Source organism: Hippocampus comes, unplaced genomic scaffold, assembly GCF_001891065.2.
Source record: "Hippocampus comes isolate QL1 unplaced genomic scaffold, H_comes_QL1_v1.1 scaffold110, whole genome shotgun sequence".
Taxonomy (NCBI): Eukaryota; Metazoa; Chordata; class Actinopteri; order Syngnathiformes; family Syngnathidae; genus Hippocampus; species Hippocampus comes.
This window is the reverse complement of record NW_017805498.1, coordinates 199,141-218,248: the sequence shown is the minus strand read 5'-3', so window position 1 is coordinate 218,248 and position 19,108 is coordinate 199,141. Positions and strand designations below refer to the sequence as shown.

Below are 19,108 nucleotides of genomic sequence, written 5' to 3'. Positions count from 1 at the left end.
ATATTCTTCCCGTGCCAGCGTGAGTTTTCTCCGGGTACTCCGGTTTCCTCCCACATTCCATAGGAGGCTAATGGAACACTTTAAATTGTACCTAGGTGTGAGTGTGAGCGCGGATGGTTGATCGTCTATGTGTGCCCTGCGATTGGCTGGCAAACAGTTAAGCGTGTCCCTCGCATACTACTGAAGTCAGCTGGGATAGACTCCAGCATGCCACCCGACCCTTGTGAGGATAAAGCGAATCGGAAAATGGATGGATGCAAGGATGTACCCAGGATATATTAGTCACTTTTTAAATTCCAGTTAGCTACTAGCGTACTCCTTATACTTTTCTGAAACAGACATGTGACAAATCCAATTTGATGCAAGTGGTAAAACCAGTGTACTTTTATAGTGCTTTATGTACACCATAATCCCCAAAGCGCTAAACAAAGCTTCACATTCACCAAATTGAAAACTTATGCCATGAAAGAGAGAGTACACTGGCAATTTTTGGCTGCAGCTTCTCACTCAGTATGCTGCATCATTACCCATGATCCCCACTTCATACTGTGGCCAAAAGGTCGAACCCTGGTTGCTTTCTGCACCTTGGTTCATCTTTGTTGGGTGTGACCAGCTTTTCGCTAGCTAGGAGCCGTCCTCGGGGCTAACTTTCGATCATTGCCACAATTGAATGAGATGCCCGCAGCAAACGACAGAGGAGTTGATACATTGCAAAGATGGGCTTTATTGACTGTACTGCATAACAGTTTCATTTAATGTTCCTTTGCTGGCTAACTGTTTTCAATCGGCGTGTCGCTCCAAAAGTGGCATAACTCCACACCATGCATGTGCACTCCCCACATACATACGTCACACATACTGAGTTGTCTGTCTTATTCAAGTCTGACCGCAACAGTATTCTAAGATTTGTTCTGATTTGAGTCCAAAAATTCTGCTTTGCTGATCGCTTTTCTGGTTTGACGCAGCCTAACCCTACCTACCCCTATCCGAATTCCCATTCTAACTGCCACAGACTCATGCAGAGTAGACATCGGCTGAGAATTGGTTTGATGATTTGTTGTGGTTTAAGAACTCAAGGTTTCAGTAATCGGCAATAATGTCACCGGTATCAGCTGCTCTTGTGTTTTGAGGGGACTTCTATGCAGCGCACAATATCATGCGCTGCTTGCAGAGTAAACAAGCAGCCTCTTTGAAGTTAATCGCCTCCAGTAAACTTTTTTTTTCCCCCTCCTTGGCAAGTAGCCGGTGTTCAGGCGGAGGGCTCCTCAGGCCCATGAGTCACTCTCCAATGCCAGGAGTTGGGTGCAGGCTTGGCAGCGAGGCCAAGACGTCCCCGCGACACACCCAGCCACCCCACCACTGCCTTGCCAGCAGCCCCCCTAGCCCGGTGGCGATGGAGGCAGACATCCCGGTGGTGGGTCTTCTGGCGAACGTAGTGTTTCTAATGTCCTCTGAGTAAGGTCGTGGCAAGGTCGGCCAACCCCTGGTTTCCCCCTGCCCGCTTCGGCAGCAGCGGCCACTGCCACCACTGAGCGAGCGTGTGCTGCTGTCTCGCGGCCAACTAACGGAAAAGTGTCCCAACCCAACTAGTGAAGTTGGGATGTTGTGTTCAACATAAAAACAGAATACAATGATTTGCAAATCATCCATCAATCCCATTTTCTGAACCGCTTATCCTCACGAGGGTCTCGGGCGTCCTGGAACCTATCTCAGCTGTCTTGGGGGGTACCTGGTTGACAGCCAGTCGCAGGGCGCTCCGACGAACAATCATTCACACTCACAATCACACCCAAAGACACTTTAGAGTGATCAATTAACCTCCCATGCATGTTTTTGGAATGTGGGACAAAACCGGAGTACCCGGAGAAAACCCACGCAGGCATGGGGAGAACGTGCAAACTCGCACAGGAAGGCCGGGGCCTGGAATCGAACTCTGTACTTTGAGGTGAACGTGCTACCCAGTCAAACACCGTGCCGCCCATTTGCAAATAATGTTCAGCCTATATTTAATTCAGTACATGACAAAGACAAGATATTTAATGTTCAAACTGATGAACTATATTGTTTTTAGCAAATAACGTATTTTTCAGATTATACGAAGTTCCGGATTATTAATCGCACCAGCCAAAAAATGCATAATTAAGAAGGAAAAAACATATATAAGTCGCACTGGAGTATAAGCCGCATTTTTGGGGGAAATTTATTTGATAAAATCCAACACCAAAAACATACATGTCATCTTGAAAGGCAATTTAAAATAAAAATAAAATAGAAAACAACACGCTGAATAAGTGTACGATATGCTAAGGTTACATGACGCTTAAACAACGAACTGTGAATGTGCCTGGTATGTTCACGTAACATATTAAAGAGTTATTTAGACAACTATAGCACAAAGAACATGCTAACAAATTTACCAAACCATCAGCGTCACTCCAAATCACGAAATCCAATGAAATCTTCATGCTCAGTGTCACTTTTAAACACTCCGCCAACTCTGGCGTTAGAAGATGCAGCGCTTCCTCTTCTACATCGCTTACGTCAGAGTCATCGTCAATTGTTTTCATCAGTTACCGCCAACGTGGAAAGTATCAACACAGGCCAAGAGCACCCTCTTACGGTTTAATGTGAAAATAACATGTGCTGTGTACAATGTGTTAACCATTTCACACAAGTCACTCCAGATCATAAGTCGCACCCCCGGCCAAACTATGAAAAAAACTGCGATTTAGACTCCGGAAAATACGGTAATCATTAACTTTCAATTTGATGTCTGTTCAAACAAAATATGGGCTCAAGGACTTTTGGAAGATGTTATATCTTCCAAAAGTCCTTGAGTTTGACGTGGCGGGTTGGATGTGGCCAGTGGGCCGTGAGTTTGATCCCTGTGTTTTCAAACCTTCAGTTAATATGACCTTTGCTGACATAAAATCGGGCTGAAAATCATTTGGATCATCTTGTGTTTTCCTCCACTTTATTAAATAAGCAAATACTCCGTATCTGTATGGTATTTTTTCTTTATTTCAGAGGCCAGGTTAGTAAGGTCACAGAGTCAAAATAAGCAGCATCTCACATTTCATATACACCTGTAATGGTGATGTTGGTGGCCACCTGACTGAATCACACACTTTAATGGTCTAGCCGTCTTGAGTCTGGTCTTTCCTTTTAGTCTATGACCTTCCCCCTCCCAAGTTTGTGTTTGTCCAGACACTCATTACAAGTGTGAGGAGCTCTTTTGTCTGTATGCCTCGTGTCATAAAACACACCGTCCTGTCTTGACTGGATCGGCGTCCGTGTCTCTGTCTGTTCTCCTGCAGAAGAAGTACCGAGCAGCGAAAGAAGCTTATGAAAGTCTCTTGCAGACGGAGAATCTTCCTGCTCAGGTGAAGGCGACCACACTGCAACAGCTTGGTGAGTGTCACTGGATACCTCAGTCATGTGGATGAAAATCAGGAAGTGACACTTTGGTAGTTTATTTGTCGTAGAGATGCACCAATACCATTTTTTTTCCCTCTGAACTGAGTACGAGAGCAAGTGATTAAATTTGAGCACTCGTAGCTTCTATGTACCGATATTTGATAATGCCATTACTTATTGACTTTATTGAATATATAAACACAATGCAATTGTGATGAGTTTTTTTTTAAATGACTATATCTCCAAAGCATTTTTGAGCGTGGAATAGGTTTCACCCAGACACTTATGTGAGTAGAAATTTACAGCTGACATAGTTTTCAGTGTGTGTGTGTGTGTTTTATTTTTATATATATATAAGATAAATATATATATATATATATATATATATAAAAACACCGTCATATATTTTAAAACAGTCTGATTGACCTGATAGTAGAATATTAAAATGATCTGTTTAAAAATGCTCCCTCTCTGGCCCCATCTTATGCCTTTATTTTTTGGGGGGAAACAAATCATCGTGCGCCACACTCTTCAATCAGAGATTTTAGAGGCAATGTGTGCCTAAACAATGTGCCAATGACGAATCAGAGCTCACCATTTTTCTGAAGCTGAGCCATGATTGGTCATTCCCTTACCCCTGACCAACTCTTGTCATTTTCAGTTAACAGCAATGGCTGCCCCCTGATATGGCTAAAAGCTTGGTGGATTTTACTGCTCAACTCATATTCCACAACTAAATATGAATCAGAATGCTGTGTTTCGACTATTGGGGTTGAAAAGAACATTTTGGGGTTGACCTCCCCTTCAAATGTAGCCTTTGCATATATTGCAATTTTCCAGAGGTAGTGCAGTCATAAAAGCTTGGGTTAAAGAATCAGCCATCTTTAGACATTTTTACAGACAGGACAATGGTTGTTAGATGGAATTCTGCAATGCCGGTACTTTTGTCTTTCAAAAGCTTCCTGCTGTATTGTGTTGAAAGCAATTAAATATTTTATTAGACAAATCAGAAATTGGCGCCGCCATCATCTAATTATCTGATTCTGTGATCCTTTGTTGATATTTGAAAGAACATATGGTTATGTCAATCCTCTCTTGCTGGGTTCTCCACAAAGAACACGTGGATTAATTGTAATTTCACACTGTATAAAATAAAACAATATATTTTAGTCAAGCCGTTTTGAAGGGCCACTTTGTGATGTTTCTGTCATTTTAATATGTATTTCCATTTACCTCCAAAGCCGAATAATGGTAATTTAAACCATTAAAACCGACTACTCACACAGAACTGATTAGGAATGTCTTGGCAACTGAAGAAGCTTTATGTAGCCGTTAAAGCCTGGATGTAGTATTTTATATCGATGGCATTTAGCATTCTAAGTTCTTGTCTGGGTGGCACGCTGAGCTACTGGTTAGCACGCTCGCCTCACAGTGCAGAGGTGTAGGGTTTGATTCCAGGCCTTCCTTTGTGGAGTTTGCATGTTCTCCCTCTGCCTCCGTGGGTTTTCTCCGGGGACTCCGGATTCCCCCCACTTTCTCAAAACATACATGGCAGGTTAATGGAACATTCCGAAGTGTCCCTCGGATTGATGATTGTGAGCACGAATGGTTGTTTGTCTATGTGTGCCCTGTGATTGGCTCGCAACCAGTTCAGGGTGTACCTCGCTTACTGCCCCGAAGCTCCAGCATGCCTGCTACCCTCATGAGGATAAGCAGATTAGAAAATGGATGGATGGATGGATGGACAATGGATGGTTCTTCTCTCGGTCACACCATAGACAGCAGCCTCCCCACCCTCTGTAGTAAAACACATTACCAATCTAGCATGCTTAGGTTGTCATGGCGATCAGTGGATCTCGCCACAGGTTTTGGAGAGTAGTAATTATGAGGGAGCAGTGGTCTGTTTGCAGTGAAAGCACTCTGGTACCTGTAGTGTAATTCGACATGAAAGGAGGTCTGATTTGTTAATGCTATTTTGTTTTATAGCACTCTGAGCTAATGTGCCTTTTAGTAATGTGTGTATGTGTTTCCACAGCGTTTGTGTGAATCTAAATTTTTTTTAAGGAATATTAGGCCAAATAAAAAAAGACCATGTGTTTCCGGTAACAAGAAATTTCAGCATAGGGTCGGTAGGTCGGACAAAGTTTTTTTTTTAATTATCTCTTTTTTTTCCCCATCAGAAATGTAAACAAAATAACCATAAAACATAAAACAAGAAGACATTGAACCCGCCGCCACCTATTTAGTTTTCTCCCTGCTTCGGACTCGGGGGCCGGGGCGTGCCGCCGCCTCCGCTGTCCTCCTCCGCCCTCCTCCGCCCTTATCCGTCCTCGGTTTTTACTCGGCCCGTGGTGTTCATCAAATAGTTCGCTTTATTTTTTCGATACATCAATGGATGCTATTTTCTTAACATTACGGTGCGAGCACGCGACTGTAACACAGAAAATGCAGTTTAAACTGTCGTTGGAGATCGCGGCCGCTGCCATGTTTCAATGTTGTTGGCAGACGACAGGGCAAACGACGCACACGCTCAACGTGAATATCGCGAGAGTTTGCACCGATGTAAACCCTCTACAGAAAATGTAGAGGGTTGTTTGAAAAAAATGCCGACCGTAAACTTTTTTTTTTGACGTAGAAATTCTCGATCGGTCGAGTTACCGGAAACACACTACTTTTTTTTCTACGCCTTACTCCTAAAGTCAACGCTAATTTCACGTTAGCATTTTAATGGGATACGACATTGACTTTAGCATTAGATCAAGCAGTGTTCTAAAAATGACAAATGGTTTGAATCTAAGTATACAATGTGTGTAATTCTTTTTGTTTTGTGTGAAGTTTTACAGTATACTCCATTGGGGTGTCAGCTTAAAGGAGCGTTTTGTTACAGCTGCAGCTGTTGTGGAAGCGCTATATAAATCAAGATGTATTGTATGTATTGTATTTAGGAACAACACATAGTTCCACGCTTGCTACATAGGCAACATGGTGCATTCAGGGTACTTTCAGAACATCAGGAACTTGGGAACGCAACATGCCGTTCTGCGAATGAATCCTTTTTTCTTCGATTAATAGTTTAGCCCTACTGTAAGAAATATTCCATCTTTTTGAGAGCAATCAATTCCACCCAGCTCGAAATCTGCCGGTGTTCAATGTGAACAATGTTCTTCAAGGTTTTAAGTTGTTTTCTTTGTTCTCCTGTAGGCTGGATGCATCACACGGTGGAGCAGCTTGGGGATAAAGGCACCAAGGAGAGCTATGCCATCCAGTGTCTGCAGAAGTCTCTAGAAGCAGACCCAAACTCTGGCCAGTCCTGGTATTTTCTTGGCAGGTGAGGAGAAAAAAAAGCTTTTAAACTCAAGTGTTGTCATGGTAACACAATCTTGCTTCAATACAATTACCTGTATGAAGTACCTCAATACCACACAGTGTTGTCAGAGCCATCACCTTATCCTGGGGGAGGTGTTTGTGTGTCCCAATGATCCTCGGAGCTAAGTTGACTGAGCCTTTATGCTTGTGGCTAATCTCACCTAACATTATACATGAAGTGTCTGTCAAAAAAAAGTAATGTACAATAGGTCTAATTTAGTGAGTTCTCATTTTTCATCACCAGAACATGAGTTTATCTGAAAGCGCAATTTAGTTCAAACGGCAAAGATCAATATTTGCATTTTCAAAGTATCCAAATTAATCAATTGCTTCTGTATTTTTCATGGGTTTTTTCCAACATATTATCGTCAGTCATCATCTTCCTCCATTTCCTCTTTCAGGTGCTACTCTAGTATCGGCAAAGTGCAGGATGCATTCATCTCCTATCGTCAATCCATCGATAAGTCTGAGGCCAGCGCTGACACCTGGTGCTCCATAGGGTGAGCAAGAAGAAACTACCTATACTGTCCTTGATGCAGAATTATTGCATCAGATTCATGAAAGGAAATTAGAAATGTCCCTTTCCCTTTTGTATTGAAGATGGCGAAGCAAGGGATTTCCTGACCTATTATTGTGCCTTCACACAATAACATGGTATCCCACATTCACATCATGACATTATGTCAGGATAGCCCTTCACAAGGCATCATCCTGCCAATTTTCGGACACATCTAAATCCAGAAAGAGTTGGCTTTGTCCCTCACATTTCATGTTGTTCCGTTCATACAGAAAAATACAAGAGGAAAGAAAAGTTGTACAAAAGGGATTTTACAAATCCATACTATTCATTATTCTGGGAATCAGCTTTTTCAGAAACATAGCACTAGTTTCACCATTTTGTGTTTGTCTTCAGGGTGCTCTACCAGCAGCAGAACCAGCCTATGGATGCACTGCAAGCCTACATCTGCGCTGTACAACTGGACCACAACCACGCCGCTGCCTGGATGGACCTGGGCACGCTGTATGAGAGCTGCGGACAGCCGCATGACGCCATCAAGTGCTACATCAATGCCACGCGCAGCAAGGCTTGTGTCAACACCGCCGCGCTCGCTCAACGCATCAAGCTGCTGCAGGTAGACTGTATTCCTTGAGTAAAAGCTGTACGCAACCCAGTTCTTGAGTCATTTGGTGAAAGCGAGTCGAAATCATTTTCATATCTGAGCATCAAGATATGAATCATCTCATCATTTTGTAATGATCAAGCATCTTCATTTCACAAAACATCTGTGATCTGTTCTCCCCAATTTGTGTTGTGTTGTCGGTTCCACACTAAAACGTGTGTCTTGACACAATTTCTCCTAGGCTCAATTGTGTAACCTACAGCCAGGTAGTCTGCAGAATAAGAGTAAAATGCTCCCTAGTATTGAGGAGGCTTGGAGCCTGCCCATCCCTGCTGAGCTCACGTCCAGGCAGGGGGCCTTGAACGCTGCACAGGCACAGCAGGTGAGAGATCCGGCTCCTACGAGAGACATCAGCCACTCAGAGAATCAGAATGAGTAGCGCTAATAGTCTACTTTGCATCTTGACATGGACAGAATGAGGTGTAGATTCAGAGGGGACGGTGAGGTGTTGATCTTTAAAGGGTCTGTCAGATGCAAAAATGATGACGGAGCGTGACAAGCATCTTATTATGGCCCACTGCACTCCATGTAAAGATGTACGAGTCTTGCATTGCAATTACTCTGCAAGACATAATATTCCCCATGCAATGTCATTATACTGCTCAGAAACAGACCCTTTTTTTTTTTTTTTTTTTTAAACACAATTTATTTTACCCAGCCACAAGACCCGACTCCATGTTACCACATTGATGCAATGTTATTGTTGCATCGTTCCACAAACACACTATGAAGACTCTGATTAAGACCTTAATCAATTGTTCTGATTAAGATTTAAGGTGGGAAACCAAGCTGTATTTTAATCAGAGTGTTGTCATACATCTTTATTTGTAAGCATGTAAATGTAGTTGGTGTATGCAGAGGATCCGTGTCTATTTTTCTCCCTTTCTCTTTTGAAAATAACTTCAGTGGACTTTTTGCCTTTTATTGCTTTTTTTTCGGGGTTTGCCTGCCAAAACGCATTTGGGCGTCATCACAAGCTGTTTTTCTGCTGGATTTGTAGGCTTGTAAGGGGGAGGGAGCCCAAAGCACCAGCAATCCCAGCGACCTACAGGCCAGTCCTGCCAAAAAGAAACGCACTGCCAGCCCAGCCAAAGTAATGCCAAGAGATGCACATGAGGGCCCAGTCCACACACAGTTTGCAGTTTGGGCGAATGAATATACTGACTTCCTCTTTTTCTTCCTTTGGTTGTGTGCAGAGTGTTGCAGACGCATGTGCAAACAGCGCCATTCAACATCCGGTCCACAGCTGGTACCTTACGCCGCAGAAGCTCCAGGTTGGAGAGATATGTGCTAAATCATTGTGCTTTCAATCCCAGAGGTCCTCAGTTGCCTGCTCTTAAATTAACCTGCACAACTTCTTGCCTCAAAACTGCAGTGTGTACATTTCTTCCTAAACATTTCTGTGTGCCCTGCGATTGGCTGGCAACCAGTTCAGGCTGTCCCTCGCCTACTGCCCGAAGACAGCTGGGATAGGCTCCAGCACCCTCCGCGACCCTAGTGAGGATCAAGCGGTTCGGAAAATGAATGAATGAATAATAATAATAATAATAATAATAATAATAATAATAATAATAATAATAATAATAATAATAATAATAATAATAATAATAATAATAATAATAATAATAATAATAATAATAATAATAATAATAATAATAATAATAATAATAATAATAATAATAATAATAATGCATTTTAATTATAAGGAGGACCCCCATATTATTGACCCTCACTGTTTATATTTTGGGTACAATCTCTGTTTGGACAATATACAGGGTGTCCATGAAGTCTCTTTACCATTTCAAAAATTTATTAAAAATGCAATTGATTCGTTACTCAGATTTGTTCTATTGTATTTAGTTTTTATTAAAGTTTTTTATCACACTGCCCAACGGTGAATGTGTGGTGTGGGATCATGTGCAATCGAATAATTGGACCATTTTTCTTCAACGAGACATCAATTTCTGCAAATGTTTACCTTGACCTTTTAACTGAATATGTGGCACCACAACTGAATGACCTTCAACCAACCATAATTTTTCAGCAAGATGGTGCACCACCACATTGGGGGCTGCATGTTCGTGGGTTCCTCAATTAAACATTTCCAGACCGGTGGATTGGAAGGGATGGGCCAATTCCTTGGCCGCCACATTCACCAGATATCACTCCCCTGGACTTCTTTTTATGGGGCTATGTTAAAGAACAAAGATGAGGGACATAGCACTTTACTGACCTAAAGCAAAGGATTACTGATGCCATTGCCACAATTGATGAGGCTATGCTACAGCGAACATGGCAAGAAATTGTGCAACTAATGGTGCCCATGTAGAAGTGTATTAAAAGAAAAAAACTTTAATAAATGCTGAATACAATAGAACAAATCTGAATAAAATATCTAATCAATTGCATTTTTTAATAATTTTTTGAAATGGTAAAGGGACTTTATGGATACCCTGTACAGACTTGGTCATGTGCAATATTATTTAAAAAGAATCAGTGTGTGCTACCTTCCACAGCAAAATTTTAATGAATTGAACGCAGTCATTTTAAGCACAAAAATTTTCACTCAAAGGACTTTTTTGTTAGCCTCTGACCTAGCCACACATTTCATATTAGAGATATGGGGAAATATAAATTTACCGAAGCTTGGTTGAATAAACAATCCTTTCACCCTTGGCACAAACGGGTTGATTGCTATCTGGTTGAGGCTTTTTGCATTGTATGCAAAGAAAATAATTTGGCTGAATACAATAGGCATGAAGATGCTAGAGTCCCATGCCAAGTCATCCAAGCACTTAACCTCTATGAGAGGAAAGGAGCAAACTCCCTCCAGAGAGTTTTTCAATCTGTCTGTTGTAAGATAGCCAGCAACTCACGAGCAGGAAGAAGAAGCAGCTAAAGGCAGCCAGCAAGCTGTTAATGTAAAGGAAGCAACAGCAGCTTACGCTAGCCAGCTATGTGCCAGTGCTGCTGCACACTTTTTATCCCAGCCCAGCTTCAATATCTCGTGGAGCTCGAGCTTAGGAGTTGACTGTTTCTGATCTCAATTTTGTTAATTCATTGTTGAGTTCTGATTGATAGTGTTTATTTTTCAAGTCTCTCTATCCCCATATTCCTACCATGGAATAATTAATTCATGTAAGAAAACAATGCAACCGATGTTCAAAAAAACAACTTGTTCGCCAATTTTTTTCACACCTGGACTTGGCCTGTTGTCTGTGGTGTCGTGTGAGTAGCCTATTTAAAATACAGCATTCTTACACCCTGCACACATTCCACATTTCCACGTTTGAGAAATTAACACAAATTCACAGATTTTTGTTGTTGTTGCCAATATGGCTGTGAAATAGGTATTATGTTGTCCTATTTGTTAATTTATTTATTTTTATGATTTTGAATAGGTCTTAAAGCCTGGATTTATAAAACGGATGAAGGGAATATTCTCAAATTTGTTTTGACATTTTCTTTTATTTATCTGTTTGTGCTTTCAAATCGCTTAAGAGTGAATGATAGTACACATTTTGGTTGGCTGAAAGACATTTTCTTGACCTGAATGGCTACTCTAGACTTGGGGACATCTGATCTATTGGCCATGTTGACAAAAGGTCCCCTAGTGGCAGTAAAAGAAAATTGCATGTTTACAATACAATCAAGAATATCTCATTTAATTTCATCTTCTAATATGATGTCTGTATAGATTTTGACATGAAAAGGGATAAAAATGTGGTCTATGCAGCTTCTGGAACACTTGCGAACCAACAGAGCCATCCTCAAGCCCTTCCAGGTGCAGATGCTGGATCAGCTGGAGAACCAGTTTTCACTCATGCAGCAGCATCAGCAGCAGGTACACATTTTGACTTTTGCAATATTAAAAAAAATACAGTGCACGTATTCAGAATTTCTCAGTCTTTCCATCTTGCCTTGTCAGCTGAGGCAGCAGGCAATGGCGGGTGCCCAGCTGCAGCCCAGCCTGCCTAATGGTCCTCAGGCCAAATCCCCCAACTGCCGTGAAGGCCTCCCCCATTCCTCCCCCCAGAACCATGCAGCCATCAGACCGCCGTGTGTTGTTCAGCCCACGGCCAACGGGTCATGCTCAAGTCCCTCATTTGGGCCGCTCGACACCAGGTCCCCAGCAGGGGACCACGCTGCGGTGTCAGGAGGTGGCAGCACAAGTAACGGAAACGTGCCTTACGCGCAGCAGAACTCTCTACCTCACAACTGCACAGGCGTCAGTCACCCAAGCACCAGCAGCGCGAGTCCCGCTCATCCAGACGAGACATGGAGGAGCCCACATAGCAACGCTAACACTCAGGTAAACCACCATTTTCTCTGTTGGGGCAGAGGGTACACTAGTCAATCCAAGTGAATATTATTTATAGATCACACTTCTCACTTAAAAGACCAATTTGGCCTTAACTGAACCCTACATAAGGCGAGGGAGGCAAGCAAAACCACCCTCTTGGGAAGAAACCTGAAGTAGGCCTTTCACGATAATTACTGTATCGACTTAACGTTCGATAAATAAAATGGACACAATTGTTTTTTTTTTTTTTCTGGACTTGATAAATTGTCATATACATGCCTTTTTTTTTAATTTTATTTTTTTTTATTTTTTTTACGTGCGTCATCTCATCAACATTCAGTCGCGTGTCTTTGGTTCCCTCTCCAGTCAGTTAACAAGTGATGAAGGTGACAGACGGAAACCCACTTCCGTCATTGCTTTATCCGTTTTTTTTTTGTTTGTTTTTTTTTCCATTCATTCCCCGGCAAAACGTCCTACGAGAAGTTTTGAAAGTGTTCAAACGAAAATCAAGACACCTCAAAGACACAAATTTCCTTCATTTGACCCCTCCACGAGGAGCAGTACACCAGCCGTGCCAACACTGATAAAACACCCCCTGGATATATTAATTACGGTCGAGGGCATGTACTGTACTTGTCCCTTGGTAAAAAACAAGCAACGAATTTGACAAAAGTCATAATTAAGATACCTAGACCTCCGCAGGGCTAATGATATGCTCGTAAGGTAAATTAACATGAATCATACTGATTTGCGCTCTGTTAATTTTATGTTGGTTAAATTAATGTATGTGTGTCAACTCCTCCCAGAATGTGCAAAGTGAAATGCATGACAGTTTAGCATGGTTGGTAGATCATCTTCCACATCTTTTTGCTTAGGCAATTGATTTTGTGTCTGTTGAATCAGGCCGTGAATGCTGATATGTGACATTGCATATAAGATATCCTTTATTTGTCCCACAAATAATATGGTATGGAGAGTCCTCTTGCTTTGACTGCAAGCATGTAACTTTCTGCGTACAGTCTTCTCTACCATGTGGTGAGGCTACTCCTCTTGGAATATGCGCCTTTAGAGGGGAAAAGACACTTGTTTTGTGTGTGTGTGTGTGTGTGTGTGTGTGTGTGTGTGTGTGTGTGTGTGTGTGTGTGTGTGTGTGTGTGTGTGTGTGTATATCGCATCCATGAAGGTATTATTCTTTGGTGTGTGCTGAACTGATCTAATGTGAGATATGGCGAGGTCTTACATAATGGTAGTTTGAACACGTCGAATTCCCAAAACCTCACTCGCAATTCAGGAATTGAAAAAGTCAAAAACAAATGTCATAAAAAGCAACCCAAGCCACTTCATATTTTCAGAACTCAAGGGAGATATTTGTTAAATTTTGCGGTTGATTAAGTGTGCTTCTTCTTTGTCCAGGGGCTTCACAAAGGTCCAGGTTCACATTCGGCAGGTCCCAATGGAGAACCCCCTTTCTCTTCCTCCTCCTCCTCCTCCTTCCCTCAGACCGCATTCTCTTCCTCGGCTATTCTCAATCAGGTGGGACATTCTTCTGGGCCCTGCACTGCCTCGTCCTCCGCCTCCTCCTTATCCCCCACCTCCCCCAGGTCCACCCCCAACCACTTGTCCTCGCCTCCCCACTCCACCACTACCTCAGGGCTCCACACCAAAGACAATGCGCCTTCCGGGGGTAACACGGGAGCAGGTGCCACTCTGCCGTTAGGTCCCGACACCACCACAGGGGTAATCCCAAGTCCCCCCAGTGCCACTCCCGCACAGGGATTGACTAATCACATCCAACTGCGGGTGACGGACAAACCTGGCTCTCCAGCCTCCGGTGCGCCTACTCTAGACAATCCTCCATTCTCAGCCTTGCTAAAGGGAAAAGCCAACAACACCACCACCACGAATGACGATAATAATAACTGTAGTAACCACGGAGGGCCTTTCTCAGAGAAAATCAACAATGTCCATGTGGATGCTGCCAATGCTGTTTCGGACCACGTCTTAGCATCCTCGCCAATGTCCACCACGACCACCACCACCACCACCACCACTACCGCTGTGCACTCCAGCAATAGCCTCTCCTGCCTTAAAAGCCAGACTGATAGTCAGGGGCCCACAGTGAATGGGAAGGAGGACTCTCGTAGCCCGCAAAAGGTGGGGACTTCTGAAGGGGCCCTTCACAGACACTTGGCCCCCGCTGGTCTGGCTCCCTGGACTTCTGTTTCCATTTATCCCAGCTCCAGCGATGTGCTCAAAGCGTGCAGGTATGATCCTCCCTATTTTTCCACTCCCATCTGTGGTTACACGTTTCGACCTGCACATGGCATCTAAAAAGACAGAAGTGACACTAGCCTGCACACACACAGAAATGCACACTATTTGATTTAAAAAAAAAAAAAAAAGAATAAAAATAAAACTTATTTACCTATTCTGAATATTTTGGAACAGTAATTGTACGTATATTAATAAATGGTTAGCCTATTAAACACATTTCTACTCATCATTTCTCGAGTTCCAAAACTAGATGAATACATCATTAAATACATTTATTTCACTATTTCAGGAATTCTGTCACTATCTGTTCATCCATATCAGTATTTCAATATTTATTTCAACAAGTTTTATTGTGATATTAATGTGATTCATGATTTCAGTGTTTATTTTATTTTGGCATGCATGTTTTGTCTGTGTGATGATGTACAGTGCTTGAATAAGTATTTGCTCCCTTCCTGATTTCTGTGTTCTTTGCATATTTATCACACGTACAAATATTTCAGTTCATCAAACCAATTTTGATATCACACAGAGACAACCCAAGGAAATACAAAATGCAGTTTCTAAATGCCAATTTAGTTTATTTAGACACACAAAAATTGCAAACCAACTTCTCCCAATGTGAAAAATTAATTGCCCCCTGAATCTAATAATGGGTTGTGCCACACTTGGCAGCAATGTTTGAAATCAAGCGTTTGTGATCATTGCTAATGAGTCTTTCACATTGCTGTGGGGGAATTTTGGCCCACTCATCGTCGCAGAATTTTTTTTTTTATCTATGCCATATTGGAGGGTTTTCAAGCATGAACTGATTGTCAGGTCACACCACACTTTGACCTGGCCTCTCCAAAAGTTTTTTTTTTTTTTTTAAGCCATTCAGAGGGGGACTTGCTGGTGTGTTTCAGATCATCCTGCTACATGATCCAAGAGCGCTTGCGTTTGAGGGCGCAAACTGATTGTTGGGCGTTCTTCTTCAGGATTTTCTGGTAGACAGCAGAGTTCATTGTTCTATGAATCACAGCAAGTTGTCCTAGTCCTGAGGAAGCAAAACAGCCACAGACCATCACACTGCCGCCACCAAGCTTCACTGTTGGCATAATGTTCTTTTTATCAAATGCTGTGCCATTTTTACCCCAGACGTAATGGGCCACATATCTCCCAAAACGTTCAATTTTTGACTAATCAGTCCACCGAATTTTTTCCCCAAAGTATTTAGGATCATCAAGATGTTTTTTGGCAAATGTGAGACGAGCCTTTGTTTTCTTTTTGGACGGCAGTGGTTTTTGCCTGGGAACTCTGCAATGGATGCCGTTTTTGGACAGTGTCTTTCTTATGGTAGAGTTGTGAACACAGTCCTGAACTGAGGCCAGCGAGGTCTGCAGTTTTTTGGGTGTTGTTGTAGGTTCTTTTACAACATCTTGGATGAGTTGTCGTCACACTCTTGGGAGTAATTTTAGCTGGTCGACCACTCCTGGGAATGTTTGCCACTGTTTTCAGTTTTATCTATTTGTGGATATTGGCTATGACACTGGTTTGCTGAAACCTCAGAGTCTTGGAAATGGCTTTGTAACCTTTTGCGGATTGATAGATTTCAATCACTTTTTTGCTACTTTCATTTTGAATTCATGTCAAGGCATGATGCGTTTATTTCTTTAGATCTTGGAGCCGACTTCACTTTGTCTGATAGATTCTGTTTGTGAGATTTCTTGATTCAACAAATGTGCCAGGGTGTTACCTGTGAAATTGAATTCAGCTTTTCCAAAACTGTCGTTAGTCTCAGTTACTTTGTCATTTAACAAGAAGGGAAGGCGGGCAATTTTTCCACAATGGGACATGTAGTTCTGGAATTTTTTTGGGTGCCTTAATAAATTAAATTCGCATTTAGAAACTGCATTTTGTATTTCCTTGGATAGTCCTTTCCACACACTTTACGGAAAAAAAAACATGCTGCTGTCCTCCAAGTGTCAAAGCCAGGGGAATTTCCACAAACAAGTTCGATTTCATTTCGCTGTGTCACAGTCCACTCAGCCTGATTCTCTTTGTATATATTTTTTTCTCCTGACACGGGATGGGGGTTTCAAAGATGTTTTGTGCAATTCGGGAGAAATGATGTTGGGTTTTTTTTTGTGCAGAAACCAACCAAATAGTTGCGCGTTCTTCTATTCAGGATTCCAGCAAAGGAGCTAGCTTACTAACCCTCGCTACTATGCCGCTGGCCCGATGCCGCTACCCTATGTAAACCTTGCTTCATCAGATTGACAAACAGTGTTTTGTTTTTTTACTTTATTTAACAAGCAATGTTGTGCTAATACTGTCACCAATCATACATAACTGGCCTCGAAGAAAAGTCGAGGATTATTTATATTATTTCTCGACGGACATTTGTACTTTGTAGCGATAACTTTTGACGCAGGTTTTGCCAGGGGGATTTGGACGGACAAATTGGGCTTTCGCCGTACTGGCGAATATGAAAAATATCGAGCACACCACTTCCCGTTTCATCTCGTAATTGGCAATATGGCAAATGGGGAGCTCAAATGATTGTACTGTATGTAAATTTTTGACTTTACTCTCCCGAAAAAGTAATAAATGCATTGTCTTCAAAAAATCCTTCTTGCATTATTTTGGCATTCAGCAAATAGAAATAACATTGATAATCCTAATTGATTTAGAACAGGAATTTCGTGGGGGGGGGGGGAGTGTCTTTTTACATAATACAATCAAACCTCGGTTTTCGAACGTCTCTGTTATCGAGCAAATCAGATTTCGACCAGAAATTTGAGATTTTTACGCCTCGGGTTACGACCGAAAACCAGTTTTCGACCAAACTGAGCAAACCCGAATACGCCACTCGACTCCTTTCGGCTTCCTTACACGAGGAAGCTCGTGTAACGTTCATTGTGAGCAGACATTCATTGTGAGCAGATGTGTTTATTAGCCCCTAATCAGGGGCTAATAAAAGAGTTTCGGATTTCGAACAAATCGCTTTTCGAACAGAATAGGAATAGATTATGGTCGAAAACCGAGGTATGACTGTATATGTAAACCTCATGTTTCAACTGTACATATAATTAAGGTTCACAAGTGTCCATACAGCCTCACATCATTGACTTTGTCATACCTTCACCATACTTTTTGACATTTGTCAACATTTATTGGCAAATTAATACATCAGGAATTAGAAATGTGACATAGCCACTCTGTTCTTCAAATTGGTGTTTGTGATGCTTAGCCAAGATCACCAAATGGTATCTCTCCTACATTTATGTTGTTTTTGGTTGCACACTCATGCAATTTCCTGTGTGAGCTAATCACCCAACTCACCATGCCTCAGAAACCTGGGCAAGAACGGTCTGTCGACAAGCAGCATAATCCTGGACAAGTGCCCGCCGCCACGACCCCCGAGCACACCCTCTCCTCCCCTGCCAAAGGACAAACTCAACCCACCGACACCCAGTATTTATGTGAGTCGAAGTCCCCATTGACAAAAACATAGCTTCAATGTTATGCCGTAATGTTGACCAAAAGAGTTCTTCAATAGCCTCCATGGAAAGGGTTCTTAAGTGGTGATTTAATCCTTATGCTTCCTCTCTGACACAGCTGGAAAACAAGAGGGATGCCTTCTATCCTCCTCTGCATCAGTTCTGCACCAACCCTGCCAACCCTGTGACTGTCATCAGGGGCCTGGCAGGAGCCCTCAAACTGGGTAAGAAACTACCTAATGGCTTTTTAAAAAATGTATTTAAATTTTCTAAATTGTTTTACTCTCTCCGTCATTTATTATCCTCATGGACACTGCAGTAATACTGTATGTCTGAAATGGCGTGCTGTGGTTGTATTTGACACATCTGGCAACAGTACCACCTGCTGGGAACAAATGTTACTGCATGTCCGAGTTAATCAAGGGGAGATGCTGTTCATGATCTTCCTCAGATTTGGGGTCTCAAACATTTTCTACTCAAGACACAATTTGGCTCCTGCACATGACCCAAACGTACGAAATTATAAAATTTACTGCCTTGAATTTGACAAATGCAGTACTTTATTTAAACTAATAGTAATGAATTACCAAGCAATGATTTTAGCCTTTTGCCAAGCTTACATTTTACTCAACCCATTAAAACCTGTTTTGGAAGCCCTTTTTTCCCATAACATAAGCTTGGGACTGATGACAGTGATTTAAAAGGAAGCCATGCTTCATGACATGAAAGGTGTAGATCATGTGTCAAACTGAAGGTTTGGGGAGCACATCCGGCCCGCCACGTAATTTTATGTGGCCCGTGAAAGCAAATCATGGGTCAACCTCCATGATCCTTGCTCGAATCTGTACCGAAATAACGTTGAGATTTTGCAATAAATTTGTTGCCCTGTTTATACTTACTTGAACAATAATTGACCAAACAATTATAGTTGACTGATTTCCAAACTAGTAAACCACCAATTAGTTGTGTCCAAGTAATAATATGAGGAGACGATCAAACAATTATTTGGTTTCGCTATCATCACGGCTGTCTGGGGGGGAGACGCAATTCCAAAGTGGCCTGTGACAAAATTGAGTTTGACACCC

At 42.1% G+C, this 19,108-nt stretch overlaps 1 protein-coding gene across 1 annotated transcript in view; it reads left to right on the top strand.

Annotated features, from left to right (window-relative positions):
- Positions 1–19,108, top strand: part of kdm6a (lysine (K)-specific demethylase 6A) — a 53,338-nt gene that overhangs the window by 25,840 nt on the left and 8,390 nt on the right. Inside the window, exons 9-20 of the mRNA XM_019876886.1 lie at positions 3,318–3,411; positions 6,619–6,745; positions 7,185–7,283; positions 7,697–7,916; positions 8,146–8,286; positions 8,965–9,057; positions 9,161–9,238; positions 11,701–11,808; positions 11,893–12,276; positions 13,681–14,531; positions 17,876–18,005; positions 18,142–18,247. Of these exons, the coding sequence (XP_019732445.1) occupies positions 3,318–3,411; positions 6,619–6,745; positions 7,185–7,283; positions 7,697–7,916; positions 8,146–8,286; positions 8,965–9,057; positions 9,161–9,238; positions 11,701–11,808; positions 11,893–12,276; positions 13,681–14,531; positions 17,876–18,005; positions 18,142–18,247 (2,431 nt within the window). The remainder of the gene's footprint in view (positions 1–3,317; positions 3,412–6,618; positions 6,746–7,184; positions 7,284–7,696; positions 7,917–8,145; positions 8,287–8,964; positions 9,058–9,160; positions 9,239–11,700; positions 11,809–11,892; positions 12,277–13,680; positions 14,532–17,875; positions 18,006–18,141; positions 18,248–19,108) is intronic.